The sequence below is a fragment of the Prinia subflava genome, chromosome 13 (genome assembly GCF_021018805.1).
Source record: "Prinia subflava isolate CZ2003 ecotype Zambia chromosome 13, Cam_Psub_1.2, whole genome shotgun sequence".
Lineage (NCBI taxonomy): Eukaryota > Metazoa > Chordata > Aves > Passeriformes > Cisticolidae > Prinia > Prinia subflava.
This window is the reverse complement of record NC_086259.1, coordinates 21,245,145-21,270,392: the sequence shown is the minus strand read 5'-3', so window position 1 is coordinate 21,270,392 and position 25,248 is coordinate 21,245,145. Positions and strand designations below refer to the sequence as shown.

The following is a 25,248-nucleotide window of genomic DNA, read 5'->3' as shown; positions in this document are numbered from 1 at the left end:
TACCCCAGGACTCTTCTGAAAATTAAACACACGCCCTTGTGCTCCAGTATCTATGCCACATTTTCAAATTGCCTCTTTTTTTTGTCTTTTTTTTTCCCCAGTGTTCCTTGTTTTCTCTTCTAGTTGGGCTTTGGGGCACTTTAGGCAAAGGATTTACGTGTCCCTAACCTGCAGCAATATCATTGAAGAGAGGCTGAGTTGTAAGTCCATCGAGCAGGAACGGAGGCTGTGCTATCGGGGGTGCAGGGGCAGATACTGGAGAACCTACAAGAAATGTTGAAGGATTAATACTTTGCTGTCAGGAAATGAAGAGCAATTACTCCTTTGCCAAAGATTGACTGCTGCATGTTGTACTTTTTTACATGATGCTCTATAAATCACCTGTATTGTCATCCTCCCCTTCTTTGCTTTCAAGAACTAGCTCCTCTTGCACTAGCAAGCATTCAAGTGGAATTAATTCCTCACATCTCAGTCCTCTCTGGAAAGGCTTACAGCATCCCCGGACTCAGGTGTGAAAGTGCTCAAGTCTCACCAGCTAATCATGCAGAATCAACCTGTGCCTTCATTCCCTGACTCCCACCTGTACGCTAATATGGATCTTGGTAAGAGTAAGTGTAAAACTTAGGACTTAAAAGACAATGAAGAAGTAGCCCACCCTCATCCCATTCCAGGGATGAGAATGTAGACTTCTAAGAAATGCAGCCTGCTTACCTGTTAGGTTGAGGTCTCCCAGGAGGTCAAGCAGCTCCCCACCAGCAGTGGCTGGCTTGTTTGTAGGTGCAGTGGGAATTACAGGTGTTATATCACTTCCCCCCAACAAGTCCAATAAATCATTTGCCTAATGAAAGAGTGGATGTAATATTTACATATATTCAACATTCTGCTACTTTCCCTTGCAAATGCACTGTATTCTTGTTGTTCTCAAACTGAAGACCACCAGAGCTGATGGCCAGTTAGGGGGGTTCTTAGTTTCACTGTGATTTCATGCCTCACAAGAAATCTAGTTTCCATGCCTGACGGACCGAAGAAATAGGGAAGGACTGGGATCACGCACACTAAGACAGGTTGGGGAAATCACAAAATAATCTGAGTTGGAAGGGACCCACAAGAATCATTGAGTCCAGCTCTGAAGTGAATGGCCCATAAGGGGATCAAAAGCACAACCTTGGCATTATTAGCACCATAACAAATGGAGATAATCCCACCCTGCTCCTGAGCAGCCTACAATGACCTGCTCCACACACCTGTTCTGGACACTAGAACCATCAGAGCAGAGCAATGATATAATCATCACCAGTCACAAACAGCAAAGAAGCTGAGAGGGTGAGGGAGACAGTCTCAGCTTGTTGTTGGCACTGGCTGGAATATAGTCTTACAGGCAGTGGCAATTTATCCTAGGCCAGTTTCTGTTACCTGGTTAGCAGGCTGCAATCCAGAGGGTGGAGGTTTGGTTTCCAGTACTGCTGTCTCTGTCTCTCCATTGGTCTGCACAATCTCAGCAGGGCCATTTGTGGTGACTTTCTCCATTACTGGCATTCTCTCAAGCAGTGCTGGCCTGAAAGAAGCTGACATAGTTACACTGTGCCATCTTCCTGGATCCCAATCCAAATACTTAGACATTCAAGAGCTGATATATACGGGACAACCTGCCTTTTCCCTTGAGCTCCAGTGCAGGGGAACTGCAAGACTGCATGACAGTTTGAGGTGGTCAGAAGCAATCTCTGGCATTCTGTGCCAGTGTAAATACACCAGTTGATAGCTAAAAGACAAAAAAGCCCTCCTGTCTCCTGCTTCCCCTCAGTACTTGACAAGCTCAGGCTCAAAGCAGGACAAATGCTTTGGCAGAGAGAGTCTCTGATCACAGAACAATAACACAGGATACATTACGTCCTTAAAACGCTTCCTAACCCTGTAGAAGGGGAGGGATTCTAGTTCCTCTGTAACCCTCACAAGAATCACCAAAATTCTCACAGTACACTATCATCTACAGGAGATCAGAGCAGATAATGATCCTTTTCAAACACCAAATCTCTATCAACACTTACCTCATGTGATCATATTTCTTGAAAAGTGCATTATATTCCACAGCTCTCTGCTGTAGCTCCACATCAATGCTGCTGCCGTAGATGGAAACTACCTTCTTAATGCGACTGTTGGGGGCAAGGGAAAACAAACACACCACGGAATTACCAGCAAGCAAGGGATTAGCCTGTGTCATCCTGAAGATGCTACCTAGTCTCTGTTCAACAGGAGTCCCACGTAACTCATGTAAAACAGCAGTATCCATGTAACATCCATATATGAACTGTCCCTTCACAAAAGCATCAGCAGGTGATTAATACACCACCTTAGGGTATAGCATAAAAAAGCTCAACTACCCATGCTGAGAAGTGTCCAACAGGAAACAAGACTATTTTTTTCTCCATGATCCAAAAAAGGAACTGGGAAGAACAGTCCACTGAGAGTACAGACTTCTCTTTCCCATAAGGAGTTTTCAAGAAACAGTTCCCACACAGCAGAGGGCATCCCTAGAGAAAACAGTACCCACAGCAGACATCTTCCACCCTGTGAGCAAAGGACGACTGTAAATGCCAACAAATAACGTAAGTCTTAGAATATGACAGAATATGTTCAAGGAATACTCCTACTGAAGACAACTGATGGTATATTTGCAACAAAGCCCTGTGCAGTATATCACCAATGGGAACTCACTTGACAGTGCAGGTGAACCTTGTGGAAAGCTTCATGATGGCAGTGAGAGCATAGCCTCGTGTCACAGATGCAGACATATTGGATATCAGGACACTTTCTAAAATATCAAGAACTTCATCCTCTGTTACCTGAAAAGGTACAGCAAGGTTAGGCTAAGACAGAGAGAAGCTTACAGGAAGCCTTCCATATCATACTGTAAAAATCTGTCTCTTGCCTAATGGCCATGTCACACCTCTTCTGCAACTCTGAGCCTGCAGCATTATGTTTAGAGTATGAGAGACATGCATCCAGCTGGAGATCTTACAGTACGAGTTTTACAATACAGTTCCTGTTTCACACATTGAAGAGCGGGTTTACCACTGAAATACACTGCTAAGATTTCTTCCAAATCAGTTAGCATTGAAACCACACCACTCTTCCAGTTGCAGCAGCACTCCACATACCCAGTGTTTACACAGTGAAAGGAGATTTCTGTCCAGGGTCCATTACCATCACAGATTTCAGCACTAGGGAACTGCTGAAAAGCACTCCCTTCACCAGCCTCAGCCAAGTGTCCAGTTGCAGTTCTTTCCCAAGCCATACCTGTATTGGTTCCTCCTCTTCACACTGACCGGACACCAGAAGATCTCCATACTCTCCTATGCACCAGGAAGCAACTTGTACCAGGGGTTGCTGTTAGAAGAAAAAACAGAAAACGCTCAGAGATAAATGGCTGCCTGCATGATAAATTATACCATTTGCATTTCCAGGAGCAAGCTTAGCCTTCCATAGCACAATAAAGAGGAATATCTGATTTGATCGAGAATTCCATGAGAGAACTGGAGAAACTAAAAAGAACATAAACTTATAGAAGACTATGCCTGCTCAGCAGTCTCTCCCTTGGAGAGAGACAGTGTGATGTTGGCTTTCCCAGAGATGCTTAGTAAACATGCGTAATTTTTGCAGTACAACAAAAAAACTAAAGCTGGCTGCATTTGATTTTACCTGGGAGTAATCTCCAAGGATGGCTTTGTAGAGTCTCTGCACAGTGTAGGCATGCATCTCCACACTATTAGTTATTAACTGGATCAGATTGGGAACAGCATCATCACGAACATAACTTCCTGCCTGCAAGAACAATTGTTAGGTTTCACTATGTATCTTCTTAAGCGACACTCAGCAGCTGTGATAACTTTTACAAAACCACCTGATGCACCTGGAAATAAAAATCAACCCTCTCATCCATTAGCACTTTATGGTTTACTTTGAGCAACCTCAGGGTGGCAGAAATACAGGACAACATATTTACCAACAAGTAAAACTATATGCAGAGAAATCCACACTATAAATACCCTGAAGCTGCAAGGGGATAGAGTGCAGAAATTAATACAACTTTGTGAATGGTTTATCTCGCAGACAAGAAAAGGCAATTACTTTACTGAAGAAAGTCATCTGAGAGCAATTCTCACAGCCAACCTTCCAATGGAAATTAATTCTCACTTCAGACAATCTACCTCTCTGTTTCAGGGTGACAAGAGCACCCCAGCCAGACTTCCTTCTTGAACTTCTCAAATTTGAACATTAATACTGACAAATCTCTTCCTACTCTTTTGCCTGACAGAACACACTGCCTACCCAAGTTACCAAGATCTCTTCCCTTGGTTGCCAAAGCACTACTCCAGTTCCACCTCAGCTGTGATGTTTATACAAAAATTCAAGTAGGTAAAGAGTAATAATTAAACCCAAAGAAGGTGAACTAGAAGGCTGTTGACACAGGTTCATTAAAAAGTTTTGATAAACTCAACTTGGAGTAATTTCAAGAAACTCCTTCACCCCTTTTCTCTTTGCAAGTCACTAAGGCTGCGCTCACTGTCCTCTGAAAGGACTGTATACTGGAATCAGACAGTACACGAGTTGTCCTTAGAAACTTATGTGATTACTGCAGTAGAAACACTGTTACACACTGTTATTCTTGTGTGTTTCTGAAATAGTACTGTTCTTCTAAAAAATCACTCAGTGATCCAAGGCAGCCAGTCAGAAATATGTAAACTCAGTAAACGTGACTATCGTTAAGTACACTTCCTCTATATATTTTAGCATTTGTTATCTTCCAGCCTTTAGAACCATCTCCAACTTGATGGTAACTTCCTCCAGAATTAAAAAAATTCTATGTAGTCACACACAAGAGAGGCAATTTAACTTACCGTTGTTAAGACTCTCATAATTGTGTCTATGTGCCAGCGCTTGGAAGGAGCATATCTGACAAAATTAGGAAAACAAGTTAGAGCAATAACTGTCAGTCTTCAACACCACCAAGAAATCCACCATCATCAGAACCTCCCCTTTCAATTATTTCCTGGCCCACTGCTTTGTGAGGAAGGACACCAATACAGTGGGAGAGCTACAACTGACAAGCCATACATAAATCAGAGAACAGAGAAGAAATGAATCAACACATTCTGTCTTGGGAGCAAGCAGGGAGAGAAACAACACACAAGATGTCCACAATCCCAAGGATGCAGCAAAAATTATTATCAAGTAAAACAACTCCATACTTTTCAGCTGCAAGAAATATTCCAGATGCACAGTCTGCCTTGAACTCTGGTTCACAAGAATCTAGGAAATACAGTAATTCCTTCATCATTCCACGGACATTGTTCCCATTAACAAGAGCGAAACTCAGTTCCATTGCACGCCTAGGGCAAAAGACAGAAAACCAGTCAAGTAACTTCACCTAGTGAAGGAAGTAAAAAAAATCCCAAATCCAGCTACAAAACTGGAGTTACCTTTTAATTAAGAAGAGATGAATACTTACTAATCCTGTGTGAACAGCCCTCCACATTTAATGTGTAGTGTTTTTTTGTTCATAGGCAGACAAACATCCTCCCTCCAAAAAATTAAGAGGGAGTGGGGCTATGGGGTATTCTAGAATCTATCTATCCATCTGTTCAAGATAGCTTAAGGCTAGCAATGTCTTTTAGCAGCCAGAGTCCATCAGGATTAAAGTCTGACTGTCCAAGTGTAACTAAATGCTGGTCATTTCTGACACACAACTGTAACTATTAAAGCATGCCACAGCTAGCTTCAGGATCCAGAACAGACCTGTTTCCAACTCCATATATTAGAGATTCAAACACAGCAGAGATTTAAAATATTAACTGAGAAGCTTTACTGTATCCAGTTGGATAAACTACATAAGATTTCTAGAACCCAAAGTTACCCTGATGTTGTTAATTCCTCCTCACCACAGAAGTACTGACACCACAACTAGCCAGAGTACTAGCTCCTTGCTATTCCTTTTTGTGCACATTGAGACCTCAGAGGCTACTCTCAAGCCCTTCTACTTGCAGCTTCTGTGGTTGATTCTAGCACAGGTCTCATTCTTCTGTCATTTTTTGGATGAAGACTACTAACTTCAAATGTGATTGATTTCTGCACAATTTTGCAGCAGCTGTATTAAAACACATTAAAACAGGTTCACTAAATAACCCTGACTGAATTTTAAAATGCTACTGGGCACATGCTATTTGTTCTCAAGAACCTGAGAACATCTAGACAGCACTACTTCTCTAGATTTTCCTAGTTATTATCATAATAAGATTTTTTTACAGAATGGTGAATTGTAAATGTATTACTTTGCTTTTTACCCAGCTAGTATCCAGGGACTGAAAAAATACAGAGGTATTCAGAATTAGGTTGGAAATACCAAACTAAATTGCTACCTTTTAACATATAAATCTGTGTTTAGTTGATGACCTATACCATTATTAGAACTGTTCCCATCTCTCCAAATAGTTCCCAACTCCCTACACCTGACCCTACTAGTTACAAGTTTTCCATGTTTATATTTAAAATTTAAGTCACTTTATAGCAGATATATCAATACTGCAGCTGTGCAGGAGTACAATGTAGTCTCCATACCAGGCATTTATCTCAGCACATATTGCTTACCTTCAGTCATATTACATGTTTCATTTCTGTCTTCATAAAGCTCTTAATCACATAGTTTAATCAAATCATGCAGACAAAAAGACTTTAATTAAATGGCAAAGCCATTCTGGATTACGCTACATGGACCAAAGATGAACTGCACCAGTTACAAGATGATGAGCAGAGGCCATGCTTCAGATAACCAAAACCACGTATCATGACTTTCCCTCAAGTCCTTGAAGCTTGCTGCATGGGGACTCTGACATATCCAGTCAATATAATGCTTCAATTGTGCATTGTCAGCAGCACGAGTGTCAGCATGGCAACATTGTGCTCTGCTGATGGATCACTCAAAGGCTTCATCCTCCAACAGCACTCAGACATGAAGCTCAGTTGTTTGTATCATACCTGTGTTTTCCTAGCAGGCGCCAATACAACGTTTTTATTGTCTTCTACCTGAAACCTAGGTAAGGCTTTGCTGTTCCACAACTAAGCCCCATGTTGGCTCTGACAGCAAACAGCACTGGCAGCCTGACTTGTTCAGTATTTAAGATACAAATTTGTGGTTTGAGACAGATTGCAACTATAAAAAGAGATTACATGATACCCATTACATAGCAGTTAAAATTAAGTTTCAGAAGCAAGACAAATCCAATTTCTTTTCTGTTTTACACATATTAGTCTGAGCAGTGCTGTTAAAAAAATCTAGAGCTGATTCAAAGATGGGCATAAGTTTGAAGAATGACTATCAGAATGAGGATCTATAGTACATCTAATCAGTTTGAGTACATGGAAAAGAAAAGGTGAACAATTCTGAAGGTATATTCATGTGATGAGTGCTCAATGAAATTCTGGCCCGCAGCAGAGAGATTCTATGAAATGCAACAAGAAAAATGCTGCTGTCCCCAACACTGCATGCTGTGTACTGCACTGAGCCCAGACCTTTCTTTGTAACCCAGTTACAGAAAGAAAAATGAGAAGGAGGAGAGTTCTGAAAGAAAGAACAAGGATTTAACAAGCTGAAAGACTCAGTTTAGAAGAGTCATTTCCACATAGGCTTGGCAAAAGTGAGACCAAACAGTTCAAGAATTTCCATGAGTGACAGAAACAGGAGAAAGTTACTATCACGAGTAAAAGGAACATAACTGAAGTAATGAGAATAAACTGGAAGAAATTAAGACACAGTACAACACAAAAAGTATTTCTCTAGTGACAAGTAAGGTTGTAAGCTTTCCCAATGCCCAGAGAAGCAGCAACACACCACTATTTAAATGAAAGATGGACACCACGAATGATAGAACGACATAGTTTGTATGCAAATTGTTTAAGCAATCAAGTTACGTCTGAATTCTACCACTCCCTAATATATCCATGAATGCGTTATTTGGATTACTTAACACTGCTTCAAGACAACATGGCACTGCCCTTTCATCTAGGAAAAAACAAACGTGGAGCACATCAGAGTAGGTCTGATCACAATCATAGGGCACAGAGGATTTCCATCCTGCTGAGAGCACACAAAGCTAATCTCCACTGATTCTGCATTTTGGAAAAATTCAGGCAAACTATTTATTTTTTCCCCATGAAATGTAACAGCAGATTTCCAAAGAAGATGGGTGTATATCTTCATTACCTTGTTTGAATTATGGAACCGTATTATACCTTCATAGTAGTCTCACTTATAGTTCCCCAGGATTATAGTCATTTTCCCCTATGCTCTGCTCACTTTCCACAGATTGTCAACCTCAAGAGTCTATTTCACTGATAATATGATTACCTTTTAATGGAGACATCCAGATCCTTCAGGCAGTCCACAATGGTGCTTCGGTGCCGCTGTACTGCATTATGGTCTGTCTGCACAGTTTTCAACAATGACGTCAAAGCTACATATCTGCAATAAGGACATACAATCATCAGTAGCTGACAGTAGTCATTTAATTTCTGTACACAGACCTATTGTACTCAGAAATGAATGGAAATCCTATTGTAACATGCCTAACAACACTGACGCCCAGACAAGCAAGCATCTGTCCCAAGCACCTCTACAGATCTTACATTCAAACTAGCATCAGTCAAAATTCCCAGGGCTAGAGTTTGAAACCCATATAATGATTTGACATCCAACTGCTTAGAGATGGTATTTGATTCTAGCAGTTTCAGCAATTCTACATCCTGATTAATAGTGACCACAGCAGAACTAAACTCCTTTGCTGCCACCAGCACACAATCAGAAAAATCAGTCTTTGCCTGATTTTGTCAGATCTCCAATGCCAACTTTGATTTGAACACCACCACAGACCACTTGGGGCAAGACAGGAGAAAATGTGGACCTGATTAAGAAATCACATGTTGAGAAATAGATCATACACTCCAACTTATCAACTAAGAAGAGCAGGACCACAGTTAAGATTTCCATAGAGAAAAGAGCGCACCAAGAAAGAAGCATGCTCAACAGTAACATTAAACCCAAGAGCAATGATCCCAACATGGTCTCCTGGAAAGCTTGACTTCATCAGCATCATCTTTGTGCAATTGCTTCTCGTACATTTTAAAGTGGGTGTTGTCAAAATACACTTAGTACAACTTACCTAATATTTTTGTCGTTGTTTAATAAGAAACGGCCTAGGATGTTAATGGCTAAGACCTGCAGAAAGAATTAGGGAAGATCAATGACCTAAAAGGGCTGCTGGTTATCTTCATCATTTTGTGATGACTTCAAAGGCAACATGTCAAAACTAGCATTGTGGTTCTCAGCCATACAGAACTCTAGAAGCTGCCTAAGCAGAGTTTTATCTAAGAGATGTATCACTTGCACTCAGGACATGCACTCTGCAGGAAATTTTGCCTTTTAATTTTTGTTATTTTAAAAAACCCAAACACTCTCCTTCCAAAATGAGCACCCTTTCTGCAAAGGCTACAGACTTATCTAGAGTCAGATGCAGAGCTGTGTTATGGTGAAAAAACCTTGCTTCATGTCCTCCACACAAATTACTCCAATACAATCCTAGGAAAAAAACAAAGGCCATAGCAAAAGCAACTTACTCTCAGGCCACTCTCAGATTTTATATCCATAATAGTCAGCACAGTTTCATAGAGAATGGCATTTCCCACATTTTTACTTGTTTCTGTATTAGTGGCAACCTAGAGAAAGGAAACAAAATAACTTCAACGAATTTAAAGCAGATCTCCTTTGTGCTGTTCTGTAGAACAGGCAGTGAAAGTAACTAATCCTTATAAAACAGCATCACACTTGTGAATGTGCATCACTTTCAACAAAATTTCGCCCAGCATAGCAAGCAGCCGTATCCTCACCAGTGCTGCTGAACCCAAATTATTAAGAAACTAAGAGAAAGTTTAAACCAATCATCAACCTTGCAGACCTTACCTGTGCAAGTATATCATTCATTGCTTCACTAGAATCATCATCATTTCTCCCTAAAATTCTTAGTAACCGCAGGATTCGTACCTATTTGATAAAACAAAGCAAAGAAAAGCTTGGATGGCAGTGTTTGACCTGGGGTCATGGCGGCAGAGGCAAAACAAGCTGCTGGTTTCCACTCTTAAGCAAAATGCTTGTCCCGGGTAATAACTTTATCAACAAAACCAGGTTTCTGCTGCGCTAATTTTCTTCCCACTAGCTAGAACTGTTCATAGTCCCCTTCCTACCAGGCACAGCCTTCCAAAACCAGTATGTGCAACTTCTCTCTTTTGTCTCGTAACATCATAAAAGCATTACAATTGCTGTTTAGACTAAGGTGTCTTTCACTAGGGCAGATGAACAGCATTTGCACAATCAGCTCAAAGGAAGACCAAAAAAACCACCTTAAAATCAACACAGGTGTGGCAGCAACCACCTCATCACACCTAAGACTCAAAACACAGTCCTAGAATTAAAGCTATCAGTCACTGTTTGCATCAGTTCTTACCTGCAAAAAGGGGTCACTGATCCCAGACACATCATGCTCTGGTGAATATCCAGACATGATAAGGTTCTTCAGAATACGAACTAATTGGGGAACAAGCTGTGAAGAAGAGAGTTGTCCTGTTAGGGTACTGTTGTTTCCCTGACCCCACCTTTGAAGCACAGGTCCAAAAACAAATCTTGTATTTGAAAGCAAGTCAGCCCCTGGATTCTTCCACAAAGTTCAACCTGCAGACCTAGAGCTGATGCTATATGAATACCTACAGCTTGGCTAAGACACAACTAGAAACAGTTAAGCTGGGACCAGAGCACCATATTGTATCTCTAAAGTAGTATATCTACATTTGGGGTATACTGCAAGAAGAAAACCAGCCTAGTTTCCCTGTCATCTCCTTTTGTTCCCACCTTTGCTCTTCAGGAAGTACATACCCCTCTGAAAACATGTATTTCATAAAACACACAAACAAAATGAACCCTGAACTTCCTGTATCTGTCTTAAAGAGGAAACAGAAGGGTGCTGCAACATCTTCTCTCCAGACACAGTAACAGACAAGCGGAGCATTCCTAGAACTCTTATTCACGTTTGCTTTGCCTTCCAACAGGCATGTATTATCAGGACTGAGGGCAGAACAAAGGGAAACATTACAGCCACAGAGACTGGTTGAGGGCCACTACCCCCATCTTCTGGAGTACAAATTACACCCATGAAGACTATCAGCACTGCAGTTGGACTGAGTAGCTCTTTGAAGCACAGAAAGCCTTTACAGCCTCTTACAGGCTTAAGTGTCTGTCCTGCTCCCTTCTGGGAATCACCCAAACCTGTCCCATGATTCAGACAAAACACAAAGCCCAGTTTGTGGTAAAAAGAAAGCCCAGGGCTACATACAACTTGCACAGACACACACATAAAAAAAATCCATGAAGTACTCCTCAAATGAGTACTTTTCCTCAAAGGAGGGAAAGCTTGAGGAAAGCAGATTGATGTTTACAGAAGGCCACAACTAAAATTCAGGGCTGCCATGGATATAGAGGTTTAGTGACAAGACCAGCACACAAAAAGCACTAGACAAGTACAGATGATCTAAGCATGTGGCATCAATCACAACTGTGTAATTCAGAGGCACTGCCTCACATGGGACAAACATCCAAAGATTCAAGGCAAACATGCATCATCTAGAAAAATTAACTCTTACCTTTTCATTCTAACTCAGCAGGATTCCAAACAGACAAAAGGGACAAAACAGACGAAGCAAGCATTAGGGACAGTTCAACGTTATACCATTCACAGCATAACTACAAGAAACAGCTAGAAAGAATGCACCTAGTAACAAAATTTTGTGGACTCAGCTCTTCTCTTTTCCCACAACTATTATGTTAACTGAGCAATTAAGTAGCAGGGATGGTACCTGCAAAATGAACCTCATTTTTCCTGCTTTGACATTTCCAATCAAGGCTAGGGAATATGCATACCAAAATGCTAAAATGCACCAAAGGATGTACAGTTCTAAATCCCTAATTATATAGACAAATCAAGGAAGAAAGTAAACCGGGCATGCAAATAAACAAACACTTTTAAGACTTTTCAGAGGAGTAAATGGCCTGCTCTGTTCTACCAGCTTTGATCAATTTCTCCTTCTTTGACCAAGAATTTAAAATTACAATCAAGGCAATTTTCAGATGCCCTTCTATCAGTAGTCTTTTACATGGCAATAATACAGCAAATTATAGCAAACAGCATAAGGAGGTCAGGAGGGTGACGGGAAGCAAATATTCCTAACAGAGGAGGAAGAATGACATTGACTCTCCAACCCTTAAGTTAAAATGGAAAATTGTGTAGCACAGCATGCACCAGGCATGAGATAGCTATACAACTAGAATTTATATTGGTGTTTTTGAACTGAGTGTATGTAACTGTGTGGCTGTGGTTAAAGCATTCAGGTGTTAGTATAAGCTCCAGTTTTTCATCTTTGTCTCTATGTTTACTTCATTTGTGATTCCAGTGTCACTATGCAATTAGATACAAGGAGAGGGGAAAAACCTCGGGGACCACCAAAGACAACTTCACATCTAACTCTAGGATGAGTTTTATACTGCACAATCTTAAGACTGATGTTTAGTAACTTAACCACTTACTGAAGGGAGTTAGGCAAAGGTACACACAAAATTGCCACATTTAATGATTAAGAAAAATATTTAGCAAACAGACAGTATCATTACGTTCTTCACCTAAACAATTGTAAGGATTTTACTAGAAGGCCATGAATATTAGCTTTGCAATATTAACAGTTCACGCTTACCTTTCGAAAGTGTGCAAGCATGTCTGGGCTTCTCTCACACATCTCTGTGAGGAGGACAACTGATGTGTGAAGAACACCTAAAGGTAAGGGAGGGGGTAAAGAATAATCTATCTCCATTTAACACTATTCCACTGGCTCCAGACATTGGATAAAGATCACAAGAAAACAACAGGAAATCATTAAAAAATATTCTTGAATTCAACAGATTGTATCTACCACTACAGATATCTGTGCTTGCAGCTATGTCCAAGGGAAAGCAGACAACGATGCGCTCATGTCTTAAAGCTGCAATTAAAGGCCAAAGCAGGAGATAAATTCAATTTGGTCTGCAGAAACTTGCAAACTAAACATACAGTAATGGTCATAGTTGGGCTACTGACCTCTAAGGTCTCTTCTAAATCCAACCATTCTATGATTCTATACAAACTCAGGACTCCAGAAGGACAGTATGTCTTAATGGCATTGCGGGTGTCAAGTTCCTCATATTTCCTGATTTTTTTGTTCTGATTTGGGTAGCCTAGCTGACCCTTATGTCACCTTCCTCAGGAGGCCTCAGAACTCCATTTAAAGAAAGACTACACAAACACCACCCCCCCCAAACAAACAAAAACAAACAAACCCCCCCACAAAACAAAACAAACAAACAAAAACCAACCAAAAAAACCCCACCAACACAAAAACAAACAAAACAAACAAACAAACAACAACAAAAAAAACACCCAAAAAACAACCAAACAAACAAAAAAACCCAACCCTTGAAACCTAAGAAGTCACTGTCTTAGAGCCACTTTAGGCAGAGTACGGGATGAAAATCCAACTTTCCATTTCACCCACTCTGAAATGTATCAAAACATGGTGAAAGAGCTCCTTTTGTCACAGTCTTTCTGACATGTTAAAGTCCTGTTGACTAGCAGAGTCACACACATCCCTTCCTTCTAAATGACACTTGCATTCACTGTGTAGAAGTGGAAAGAAGCAAATCATACAAATACACCTCTGAAGTTCCTTCCAAATGAAAGGCTTAGGTAGCAAATGCATTATCCTCCAGAGAATGGCCTAGCCTTGCTAAGCACAGTCTCGGCTATTACCGTGGTTCTTCTCGTTCAGCAAGTTTTTGGTGGCTGGCAGGAACATCTCCATAAGTTCAGGCACCTTTCTGATGACGTGAACAGCACACAGTGCTGCCTGAATAGGAAAAAATGCTTCTGTTAGTACACACTGCAATGACAACAATACCTGTTCTGGGAATATCTAGCATAGTGGGAACTATAACAATCCTCATGATAAACAAATGTGTGCAAAGTTTATAGCACATTTTTCCATTTCTCTATTACAAATGTTACTAAGCAGTATTCCAGAAGAGAGTTCAATAAAGGGGGAGCACTGAACTACAAACTAATGCTCCCCCTAGCCATGGTTCATTTTTATGTTATTCACGTAAGAAGTGCTATTATCTGCAAAGCAAGTCTGCCTTTAATAGGGCTACTTTAGCCTGTCTTCCTCTTGCTAGGAACGGGATAATGCATTGGAAACAAATAATTAAACTTACTGCCAAATTACGGCTTATTTACTTTCCCTCCTTTCAAAAAAAAACAACTTCCTCCTGTAGGTGATGGGTGCTATGAGAAACAAACTACACTTCCAGGATTTTTTGAAAAAACACATGCCTCTTTCTTCTAGGATGGAGAAGCAACAGGAGACACTATTCCTTGCATGTGACTGAAAATCTAGAAAATCTAGCACCTCTTTCCAGAACACAGCAAGACCTTTTAGCATTGCTTTCTCTCCATACTCTCTCTACATCCAGCACCAGACAAAGAAGTAACAATGCATCTCTTCCTAAATCTTACTGCTCCACACTCTCACCAAGACTTACCAATGAATAAATCTAAAAGAATGGGGGTGATCACACTTTGCTGATGCTATGGCACATTTGTTGCAGAAATGAGACAATTTTAAGTGTTTGTCCATTTCAAGATCTTAATCCTTCTAGCTCTCATACTACTGTCACCATCATCAGCAGAAGACATCAAATAGGTTCAAATCTTCTGATACCAGACTGCACTGTTAATAACCAGAGCTTCTCTGAACTTATCTGAGAAGATAAATAAATCTGGTGACCAGAATTTTGAGGCTAACGTCCATGAGGGGGCAAGGGTTCACATTACCACCAATAACATTATGGGGGAGAGTACAAAAACAGAAGCAACTGCCTTGCCAATTGGAGGGTTATCTTTTAGAGGCTTATATACATTCCTGCTACCAACAGACAGGGAGTTTTGAGCTGTGTCTTGCACACTGGGAAAATATTCACTTAGCCTAATCTCAGTCATCTAGTATTCCAGATATTAGCAAGGTGTTCAATCAATCTTGCCTTTTAATCCATAACAAAGTATTCGAAAGTTTCCTGAAGTACCTTCTTCCTAAGATAGGAATTGGAAGTTTTGAGGAGCTTTTCCACCTCTCCTGCAAGGTCTCTGCACATTTCTGAGGAGCCCATGCATCCAAGAGTACAAAGTGCCAGCCCCTGCACATACTGTGTGCTGTGATTAAGGTCACTGTAAAGGAGAACAAAAAAAAGTCAATCAGCATGCACACAGAGAAACTGAGCACACAAAAAAGGGCATCAATAGGTAGAGTCATCTAACCAGCAACACATGGTCAAAAGAACTTTCTGGATTCACAGCTATGTGGGAGCACGACTTGGGAGCAATAGAAGCTTTGAGCGCACATAACACAGGGTTTGCTACTAATTCTACCTAGAATCCTCAATTAAAAAGATAAAATACTTGGTTCAGCTATCAGGTTCACCAGTCAGGGTATTCAGGGATTGAGCTGAGAAGAGGGAAGACTATAAAGAATTCCATTTAAAATGGTTTTAGCTTTGGAACTTGCATACGAAGTACAGACGTGCAGTGACACTGTGGGCTGTCCCAGTTTAAAGATGTTCTACAACAGGCTTTAGCTTCTGCATTTACAAACCAAACAGCATAGAAAAATCTGTGTAAAAGTATCTTCTATCCTGACCAAAAACCACAAACCCTACCACTCACACACCTTGAAAATAATCCATACAAGAATTGTTTAGCAATTTTTCCTATTCATAAGTCCAAGGAAGCTGGGAAAAGTGGTCACTAAGAAGCTAAACTACCTAACAGGAGAGGTAGCTATCAATGTCATACCAAGCACAACACAACCTAGCTTCTACATGGCAATCCCAACAGCCTTTAAAATTGACTTCTACACCAGTTTTCCATCTGTGTTTGGTACTACGGTTGCCACAGCACCTAGGATTCAATGCTGAAAAAAGTAAAAATACAGCTCCTGGTTTGGGAGGCAAGGGGAGCTGGGGACTGCAGGATGGAAGAGCTGGGGAAAGAACTGGTTCCTAACCAAACATGCAAGAGGGGCAGAATGGATTCCGGTTGTAATACAAAGCAGTTACAGCAACATGCAGATGAAGGAACAGGTAGCACATGCTACTAAATACTGGTTTTTTGTTTCCTTCCTTTAACAACTTTTTGCCAGCTATATAAAGCTGTGTGTATTACAAGTACATGCTTCAAGAGGTTGCTTTCCTTTTCGTCTCAAAAATCTGGGTCTTGCTATGAAACAGTGAAAAACAATGCCATAAATAAATCCCTTAATGTCTAGATAAAAGCAAGACACAATGGCAGATACAGAAGCCAAAGGAGAAAGCAATATATAACCCAGGAGATGGTGGGGAGCTGTCCACCATTTTTGCTTGGCTTCTATCTGACCCATTTCCAGTTCAAACTCACTACACCCATACCAAATTCACTGTAACTTAATTAAAAGATGTGTTAACCTGCAGCCTGGTTCTAATGGAAGCACATCACAGAGATGGCATTTCATTAGAAGATCTTTAGACAAAAATCTCGTCTCCTGGAAACTAGGTCCACAGTTAGCAGATCCTCAGGCCCACAGTTTTGTCAAGTTTCTTTCAAAGCACTTTGAGGCCACAGTCTAATTCAAGATCAATATTCTACTTGCTAATATCTGAGAGGCTTATGTGCTAACAGTACATAATAATAAAAACAGGTACACCACACACAACCTTTGGTAGGTCAATCAGAACCCAGCTGTTCCATACCTGCTCCAATCTATCTTGAAAAGAAAACACACTCACTGTCACCCACTAAACTATGATGTAAAAAAGTCCCACTTTAACATCACTTTGCTGAGAGAAGTATTAAAAAAATAGTAATTTCATCTCTTCTTGTCTGATTTCAGCAAAATGACAGCACATCCCAAGCTGCTGCTTTGCTTCCAATAAAAACCATTCATCAGGACCACGAGATCTTAAAAAGAAAGCAAGATACACAGCCTTGTTCCTTGACAACTCTTCAGAGCTTGTCAGCAGAAGCAAACACACACACAGGATGTGTATTGCTTGCTACATATGCCTCTTCAAAACCAATGCAATTTTATATTCTCTTGGCACTAAAGCTAGACAGGATGGCCCAATATAGAGCACTACTACAACAGCCTTTTTATGGTCAACAGCATACAACAATTTCAAGATACCAGTTTTCTAACACAAGGGAAAAACCTAAAGTAGGCTAAGTATCAATGTCAGAAGGATACTTCCTGATACTGAAACCTCAAAGTATGGTTTGATGGAGAGGCGGTACCCTTACTTCTTGATGCAATTGGTCATAAGAAGATGAACGTCCTGTCTCTCATCCAGCAGCAACATGGCACCTAAATACCCAATGCGTTTGTCTGTGAATTTCTGAGATGCAATAAGCTTGAGGCACTCCAACTGAAAAATAAGGAAAAAGAGAAGAAAAAAAGGACATAATTAGCTTGAAACTACTTCTTAGCTAGAGAAGAAACAGTTTGAATTTTGATGTGCAGTAATGTATGTATCTCAGAATGCACTTTTAAAAGTGTATTTGGTTCTCATTTTGGTGATGTGGAAAACCAAGAAAGGTTAAATGAACTGCCCAAAAGTTCCAACAAAGCCAGCAGGAAGGCCATTAGCAGCTCCAGTGCCTTGAAGTGGCCACTGTTGTTGGTCTTCCATGACCTCAGATATACCAGATATTTGGGTTAATGTCAGATCACAAAAGTAAATGGTAACACACTGATAGAGAAGAGAGATACATCACTAAAAATGAAATAGTAAAGATCAGGAAATCTAGATCATGTATCATGTTTGATACGCACGTGCAACTTTTTATCTAGACTTAATAGGTTCAATTTATCTACTAGGAAGAGGATCGGTGATCTGTAAGCTGCCAAAAGAAGGATATGTGGTGATAGGACAAGGGGTAATGACTTCAAGTGGAAAAAGGGGCAGGTTTAGGTCAGATATTGGAAAGAAATTCTCAGCTGTGAGCTTGGTGAGGCCCTGGCACAAGTTGCCCAGTGAAGCTGTGGCTGCCCCCTCCCTGGAAGTGTTCAAGGCCAGGCTGGACCGGGCTTGGAGTAACCTGGACTAGCAGGTGTCCTTGCCATGGCAGTTGGAACTGGATGACCTTTCAATCCAAACCATTCTAGGATTCTATGACTCTAAAACCAGGTTTTGTTTATTATGGTCTGTAACTACCTTGCTAGCTAGGCAAAATGTAAATTATCAGATACAGTTATGTTTCTGCACTTCTCTGTAACCTCTGGAACACCTGAAGTTTACTAAAATAATGTGCATTCCAGCCACTACAAGTTTCCTTTTCCCCCTGTAGAAATGGCAGCTGTGATCAATAGCCCAGAAGAGATTTCCATGACATTATAGTTCCCACCTGCACTCTGCTGATCTAAAGTTTAATTGCTAGCTCATATTTACATCTGACACTTTTAAAATGAAAAACAAAAACCATCAACCACAGAGATATTCTGACATTTCCATGCACTGAAGTAGTTTTCTGTAACAGATAACTAAACAACTATAATCTTTCCTAACAGGAAAGTAGAGCTCTATCCCTCATAAACAACTTCTGTAAGTTTGTAACTTCTTTACAAACTATCTGGGGCAGCAAGTAAGCATGCATGATAGGTCTGAAGAGATGTCAGACAGAGCCGGCAGCAGATCCATTGCAAAGGGGACATGCGCAGGCAAAGACACAAGGTGTCAGGAAAAGGGATTCATGGCCCAGCTAGACAGAAGCTTAAACAGGGCAACAGACACAGGTGAGATGCAAGAAACACACACATCACAAGACTAAAGTTGCACAGTGCATTGGTAAGAAAATTAAAAGTTGAAGTGCCAGAGAAAGAAAGTACTATGACCCAGTCCCAGTCTTGCAAGTTCTCATGACTACACAGCATTAGAACACACACTCAACTGTTCACATTGTTGTCATATGTGAAAGTCCAGCTAGCGCAAGGGTGAGAAACTGGTAAGAAAGGGCTTTAAAGAAATTGATTTCAGTCTGCAAGGTTAAAAGGGGATTAAAACTTTGAATAAACACCTCTGAAAAATAAGACCAGTTCTCTGCAAAGAGGAATTTGCACAAATGCCCAAGAACAGCCAGAGATAACGTACAGAACCCTAGATATCAAGTTCTCATGTTTCCAGTGCTTCTGTAACAGAATAATGTACCCCTGAAACAACCTTCTTTCCAGGGTTTACAAGATACTTGTACAATCCTCTGCAAAAATGCAACATAAAATTGACGACATCTAAACTACAGGGTAAAAGCCAATGAAGGCAGATTATGAATGACTGAGGAAGAGCATAACGAAACTGATGACTGCAACAGATACTCTAAGACACATTTCCAGTACTTTTGAATTTAAAAGATATTTGTGAAATTTACCCCATGAGAGGCTGATGAGTTCTTGTTTCACTTGTATATAAATACATGCAAACTAGATTCATACACAGCAGTACTAAGAAACATGATCAGCTGAAGCTCTTACTAGGTGTAATTAGTGGAAAAAATCTTGATACTGTTAAATCCATTCATTCAAAGGAACAATTAAAATCTGCTGCATCACTACTGTAACAGATACTACTGGCAGGTACCCAGACCACAACTGACCCAGCTTTTACTGACATAGCCACTCTTCCAACTGGATTTTTTTTCAAATAGAAACAATGACAGTAATAAAGTTATGTGACCATTTGTCCAGGCTGTCCGACGACTTCTAAACTTGCACAAACAGCCTTTGCACGTGCTCAGGAGACAGCATGCCATCCAGTGCACATCAGCATGCACTGGCTAAATATGGTGCTCACTCTCATACTTGTGCACAAGGTATCCCAGGTCAAAGTTGAGGAGCCCTGGCTTGGACAGAAGTAGATCGACCACTCACTCCTGGTTACCCACACTGTTAGCTGCAGTCTGCTTACAGCTTTAAGAGAGACTGTTACACCACTTGTGGCTCTCCTGTTTTTCAGCAAAACATCCTTCCTGCGTATTTATCCTGCCTATCCTTTCAGAAGCTTACTGTCTACAATGCAGGACTATCTATCTGCAAGACTGCACTGCTGGAACAGCTTGTGTTCACAACAGGTCCCCAGCTCACACATACTATAGTCCTATACAACAGCAGCATCTTGAAAGATTCCTTCCAGTGATAACTGTGAAGGACATGCAAAGGTCTCCACTCACTTGGAGAATACTTGTTAAAACCCCTTTTCAGCATTGGGCCATAATGCCCTGCTGAAAATGCAGCTAATAAATTACAAGAGAAGCAAGAGCATTGAATGAAGTACCCTGCTCTCCAAATAGTCAGAATAGATGCTGCTTTTTGAGATGTAGCAAGCCTGGCAATAATGGATACTGAACAATCTGCTTTAGCCTTCTTTCATTAACAGTGAATTTACCATTACTAACCAAGGCGGAAACCGAAAATTTCTGCGTTAGTTAGTAATGGTAAAGTAGTAAATTTAGTTAGTAATTGTAAATTAAATTATTAAATTAAATGTTAAATTATAATCTTCCTTATGTGGGATTAAATACTTGAGTAACAAGGTGGAATGAAATTTAAAAATTGTTCTTAACATAGGCCAATCATTGAAATTCTAACTGTTACTTATCTGTAGCACTTCTCATTATTCTTAAGGCTTCAAGATACTTAGCCTTAATTTTTATGACAGGAAGTTTCTCTCTTGGACCAGAAAGCCTGGCTATGAAAAGTGCTAAGGACAGAAGAACAATATAGAAGAATAATACACAAATTCATTTGGTCTTTTTCAAATACTCACTACCCTGAGAGAAGAATCCAATAATATAAAAGTAAGATGAGGCACTTCATGTGCTATAGCAGAGCCCAGATCCAGTAATCCTAACTCTATCTGCAATTTGATTTCATTGGTCTGAGCTTACTGTTTCAGTGAGACATATTAGTACTCCTAAATCCAACCACAAATGGACAGACACACAAGACATGAAGCTACTTGAAGGGGTACAACAAATTAACTACTTTAAGCTTTATTGAAGACCTAGGTTAGATTAGTATTAACAGGACACTTACTGACTTCTAAGGAAAACTGACTATGCTCCAAAGACTAGGCAAGGCTAACCTGAGGGACACCTTGTAGATCAAGAGCTTCAGTCTTCCTGTCTCCCTTTCCTAAAATTTCTGTCAAAACCAGCACATCAAACATAAGCCAAGAGATGGAAAATTCACACCTGCATTCTCCATGTCACCTCACTAAGATGGGGATAAGGAACACCCCTTCTGACTTCCAGGAACAGACCAGTTCTTTTCTGTCTCAAATACACTGCTTTATAAGGAAAAGGGTATAGAACCTCCTTTGAAGTATGTGGCATTTTTCAGAGAGAGAACTCCAAAGTGCTATTTTGATCCAATCTAAAAATATCCCTATGTCTTGGACTGTGATTTAAGCACTACTGCTCTGGAGAAACATGGATGGTGAGGAGGAGACAATATGGGAAAAGCAGACTAACCTTAAGTTTCAAAACAAAATATGTAAGCCCCAAACAGCAAATCTCACCAAAGAAGTCTAAACTAACATAGGTTCAGAACATATGTGAAAACAGATCTCAGAACATCCCGAAGGACAGCAGAACTGCACCTAGGAATGCTCTGAACAAGTCAATGTGCCCAAACCACAGAAGACATACTGGCTTACGCACAGAAGGCACTAAATTTTAACCCACCTGTCCAAAATGTGCAGGATATCCCAGCATGTGCATATACAGCAGCTTTGCCACATTTCTGCATCGGTATGTGTTATCTTCCTCTCGGAAGGATGAACGGATAGCAGCACACTCCTTTTGGATCATCTCACGCTCTTCTGCCTGGGTTCTTGCTGTCCGGATGGTCCGGATCAACTCCCGCAGTCTGATGGGGGCTGGCATCCTCTGAGAGAAGAAAGAGGTCTGTAAAACTTCTACTGTCTCTAAAGGCTTCATAATGGTCTCACACTTCTGTGTATTCTTTTTTCTTTGTTACCCTACAATTATGTAAGTAAAAGAATGAAGAAAATGCAGGCTACTTCAGTAGAATGGTTAAGAGTAAAACTGAGAACCCTAAGACTTCACTGTACCTCACATCTGCTCTTCCAGAACATTAGAAATGGGGATTACTCCAATCTGAGCCACCTGTCAAGTGAACATAACATGACTCCCCACCTGAAACAGGTGGGGAGCAAAACAGCACTTTGCAAGGTACTCTCATATTCATATCATCTGCCTCTCTCCAGAAAAGCCAGGCTCCAAAGAGAACTGATCCCAGAATTATGACAACTTGGGACAGAAATCCTCTACAAAACACAGCTCTGTTTAATAACTTGCACAAGATTTCATCTAAGTGCTTCAGATGGCCATCCTTCAAAAATCCTAACTTGTGCCATACACACTTCCTTCTTAGAAGTGTGGAAATCAGCAGAAAAGCAAATGGAAGAGCAATCTTAGGTGTGTGGCTATTTCAGAGAATCCTGCTTCAAAAATAAATAATCAGGTTTACATCATCCTTTTATTACACCCAACTGGAACCCTTTCTGAAACAAACAAGCCTGTGGCGTTACTGTATGTCACAGGCTTGTATGGGTAGAAAGGTGTATACAAGAACACTCAGAGTAGTTTCACCTCAACAGATGGAATATTGATGGAGCCATTTGACCCAGAAAGCAATTTAGTTGCCAAGTACCCGTTAAGTGGAAAGTGTCTGTCAAACAGAATCCAAACTTTAGGATTTATGTTCAACAGCTGAACTTTTTAGTTCATGCTAACCAAAGCCGCCTTCTGACTTCCAGAGAGCTCAGACTATGTAAACATCTTTACAGCCTTCCTTCGTCCATGCCAGCCTGCCAACAGAACTGAGCCCTTCTGGTAACAGGTATCAGACCAACTCATAAAAAAGTTACCGTGCCAGTCTGCTACAGATTTTGTCTGGGTCACCATTCCCCCTGAATACTGTCACACATTTTAAGCATTGTCATATAAGAAGAAGATGTGCATTCAGATGCTGCACTAACTGGCTTACATACCACAGAATGGAGAGGCTGGGACATGGAGCTAACCAGGGACTTCTCTGCTTGCAGAAAAGCAGAGAGATGCATGTACAAGTAGAGGTAGACTTATAGTAAGCCAGACAAAGGCAGCTCTGAGTCCCAATTATAAACTTCATCCATACACTAGGCCTCTTCAGCCAAACCATGTAGACTCCTCATATTTAAGTTCCTCATCTTCATACTTTTAAAAGTTTGACTTTACAGAGACATAAAGCATTCAGTTTTGAAAATGGAAGAGATGTTCTTCCTGCATAAGGAAACTCTGTCCCAAAATGTTAACATGTGTAGGATCAAGACTTGCACACATTAATCCTTACTCTTGCCTTGTCTCTCCATGTGAATTCACAACACTTCCTCACTGTGATATGAATAAATTAATGGTTGCTATGCACTCATGCTGCACTAACAAGCATAACAGAAATAGTCACAGAGAAGTAAGAAATCCATCTCCAGAACAAGCCCTTCCATGACCGCTACCTTTGCTGCCATGCCTGCACATAATACAGTTCTGCATCCTTTCTGAAAGGGAATAAAAGCAAAGCGCTGCATACAACACTTAAGGGGTAGATGTAATATTGATGTATTTATATAAAATGCCTTCTGGTTTTTTGCCTCACTATTATTTTCCTGAAAATTTGTAACACTTTGTGGAGTTTTGACTGCTGCAAAGTGCTCAGCTTGTGTTTTTCACAGCTGTACCAGAAACTCAAATCCTTTCCTGGGTGGCAACTGCCCACATTAAGTGCTGAATTTTTAAGCCTGGACTCACCTACTACACACATATATCACATGATTCTAAACTGATCTTGGTAAGTCATGCTCTTGTTCGAAAATTGGGTAGAAGTTACAAAGATAAAAGCGCTACTGCAGAAATATTGTCTGCAGTCTATAGGCAATAATTTCACAGTCACTGAGATGACTCATATGCAGGCTCATGTTGAAAAAGGTGAGTTGAGTCCTTCCACTGTATTCACACTGGCATTCCAGGGACAGTGCACCAACCTGTGCATGCAAAAAACAGCGTACCCCCTTCCTCCCAAGAGCAGGCCTTAGATACATCACATCACATACTTTGCACATCTGGCTTGTGCAAAGACAGGCAGCAGTGAGAACATGCAGCTTTAGAAGACCTCAGATGGAGTGGAAAAGAGGTGGAAGGTTCACTCAGCATGAACACACATTTATGCTATGGCTCTGCACCCTAGTTAAGCTTATCTACAACATTGCTGTTTCTGAGAAGAGAAGCAGTGGCTACTACTAAGCTAGCTATTACAATCATGACTGACTCGTTTATTTTAAAGGAAGTGCTCTTTACAAAGTTTTTGAAACACTAATACATAACCTGCAAACAGAGTTTTGCCAACAAATTGTTTTGATAACACAAGCTGTTTTGTTCCCACTCTAAATCTGAAGGTTTATAAATTGCTGGATGCTGGTATTTGCAGCCTGTGACTTGTACAAGCCCACTCCTTTCCTTGCCAGTGGACCAAAAACTTTCTGTAGGTACGCCCATGGAAGGCTTCAGCATCTTAAGCTTGCCCCTTGGACAACAGAAAACAAAAGGAAACACTGCCTAAATAGTTCTAGTCAATGGAAAAGCAGAATTCAATAATGTTACTTTCTATGTGAAGTACAGCTTTTTATGAATTTTTTCTCATCCTTCTCTGGTATTTAGGCAAGAATTCCTGTCTCACTGAGAAGGCAGGTACAATGACAAGAAACTGAAGATCAGGTTGGACCTGAACATCATTCAGGTACCGAACAAAGTTAACAGAATTTAGAAATGCCCTTGCATAAATAAAGAATTAGCAAGGCACACTGTAATGATTATTTTCCTCCTCATCTCACAATCACAGGAAAGCAAGCAGAACCAGCATTTTAGAAAGCAAAGAATTGATGAGTAAGACTCAAGAACCAATTTCAGAGGCTTCCTGCTGTTCTCACTTGTGTAACAACTA

The 25,248-nt window shown here is 40.6% G+C and overlaps 1 protein-coding gene and 1 non-coding gene across 2 annotated transcripts in view; both read right to left on the bottom strand.

Moving 5' to 3' along the window:
- The window catches only part of AP1G1 (adaptor related protein complex 1 subunit gamma 1), a 38,465-nt gene that overhangs the window by 7,290 nt on the left and 5,927 nt on the right, over positions 1 to 25,248 (bottom strand). Inside the window, exons 2-20 of the mRNA XM_063410804.1 lie at positions 21,936 to 22,139; positions 17,502 to 17,626; positions 15,257 to 15,398; positions 13,929 to 14,025; positions 12,841 to 12,917; positions 10,548 to 10,643; positions 10,007 to 10,087; positions 9,664 to 9,762; positions 9,210 to 9,265; positions 8,399 to 8,512; positions 5,247 to 5,387; positions 4,896 to 4,950; positions 3,697 to 3,819; positions 3,295 to 3,384; positions 2,713 to 2,840; positions 2,046 to 2,150; positions 1,414 to 1,555; positions 712 to 838; positions 169 to 264 (exon numbers count right to left, since the gene is read on the bottom strand). Of these exons, the coding sequence (XP_063266874.1) occupies positions 169 to 264; positions 712 to 838; positions 1,414 to 1,555; positions 2,046 to 2,150; positions 2,713 to 2,840; positions 3,295 to 3,384; positions 3,697 to 3,819; positions 4,896 to 4,950; positions 5,247 to 5,387; positions 8,399 to 8,512; positions 9,210 to 9,265; positions 9,664 to 9,762; positions 10,007 to 10,087; positions 10,548 to 10,643; positions 12,841 to 12,917; positions 13,929 to 14,025; positions 15,257 to 15,398; positions 17,502 to 17,626; positions 21,936 to 22,136 (2,095 nt within the window). The 5' untranslated portion in view covers positions 22,137 to 22,139. The remainder of the gene's footprint in view (positions 1 to 168; positions 265 to 711; positions 839 to 1,413; positions 1,556 to 2,045; positions 2,151 to 2,712; positions 2,841 to 3,294; positions 3,385 to 3,696; positions 3,820 to 4,895; positions 4,951 to 5,246; positions 5,388 to 8,398; positions 8,513 to 9,209; positions 9,266 to 9,663; positions 9,763 to 10,006; positions 10,088 to 10,547; positions 10,644 to 12,840; positions 12,918 to 13,928; positions 14,026 to 15,256; positions 15,399 to 17,501; positions 17,627 to 21,935; positions 22,140 to 25,248) is intronic.
- On the bottom strand, positions 6,912 to 6,998 carry LOC134557870 (small nucleolar RNA SNORD71). Its single transcript, XR_010082217.1, has one exon. It is a non-coding gene; the product is annotated as a small nucleolar RNA SNORD71 (small nucleolar RNA).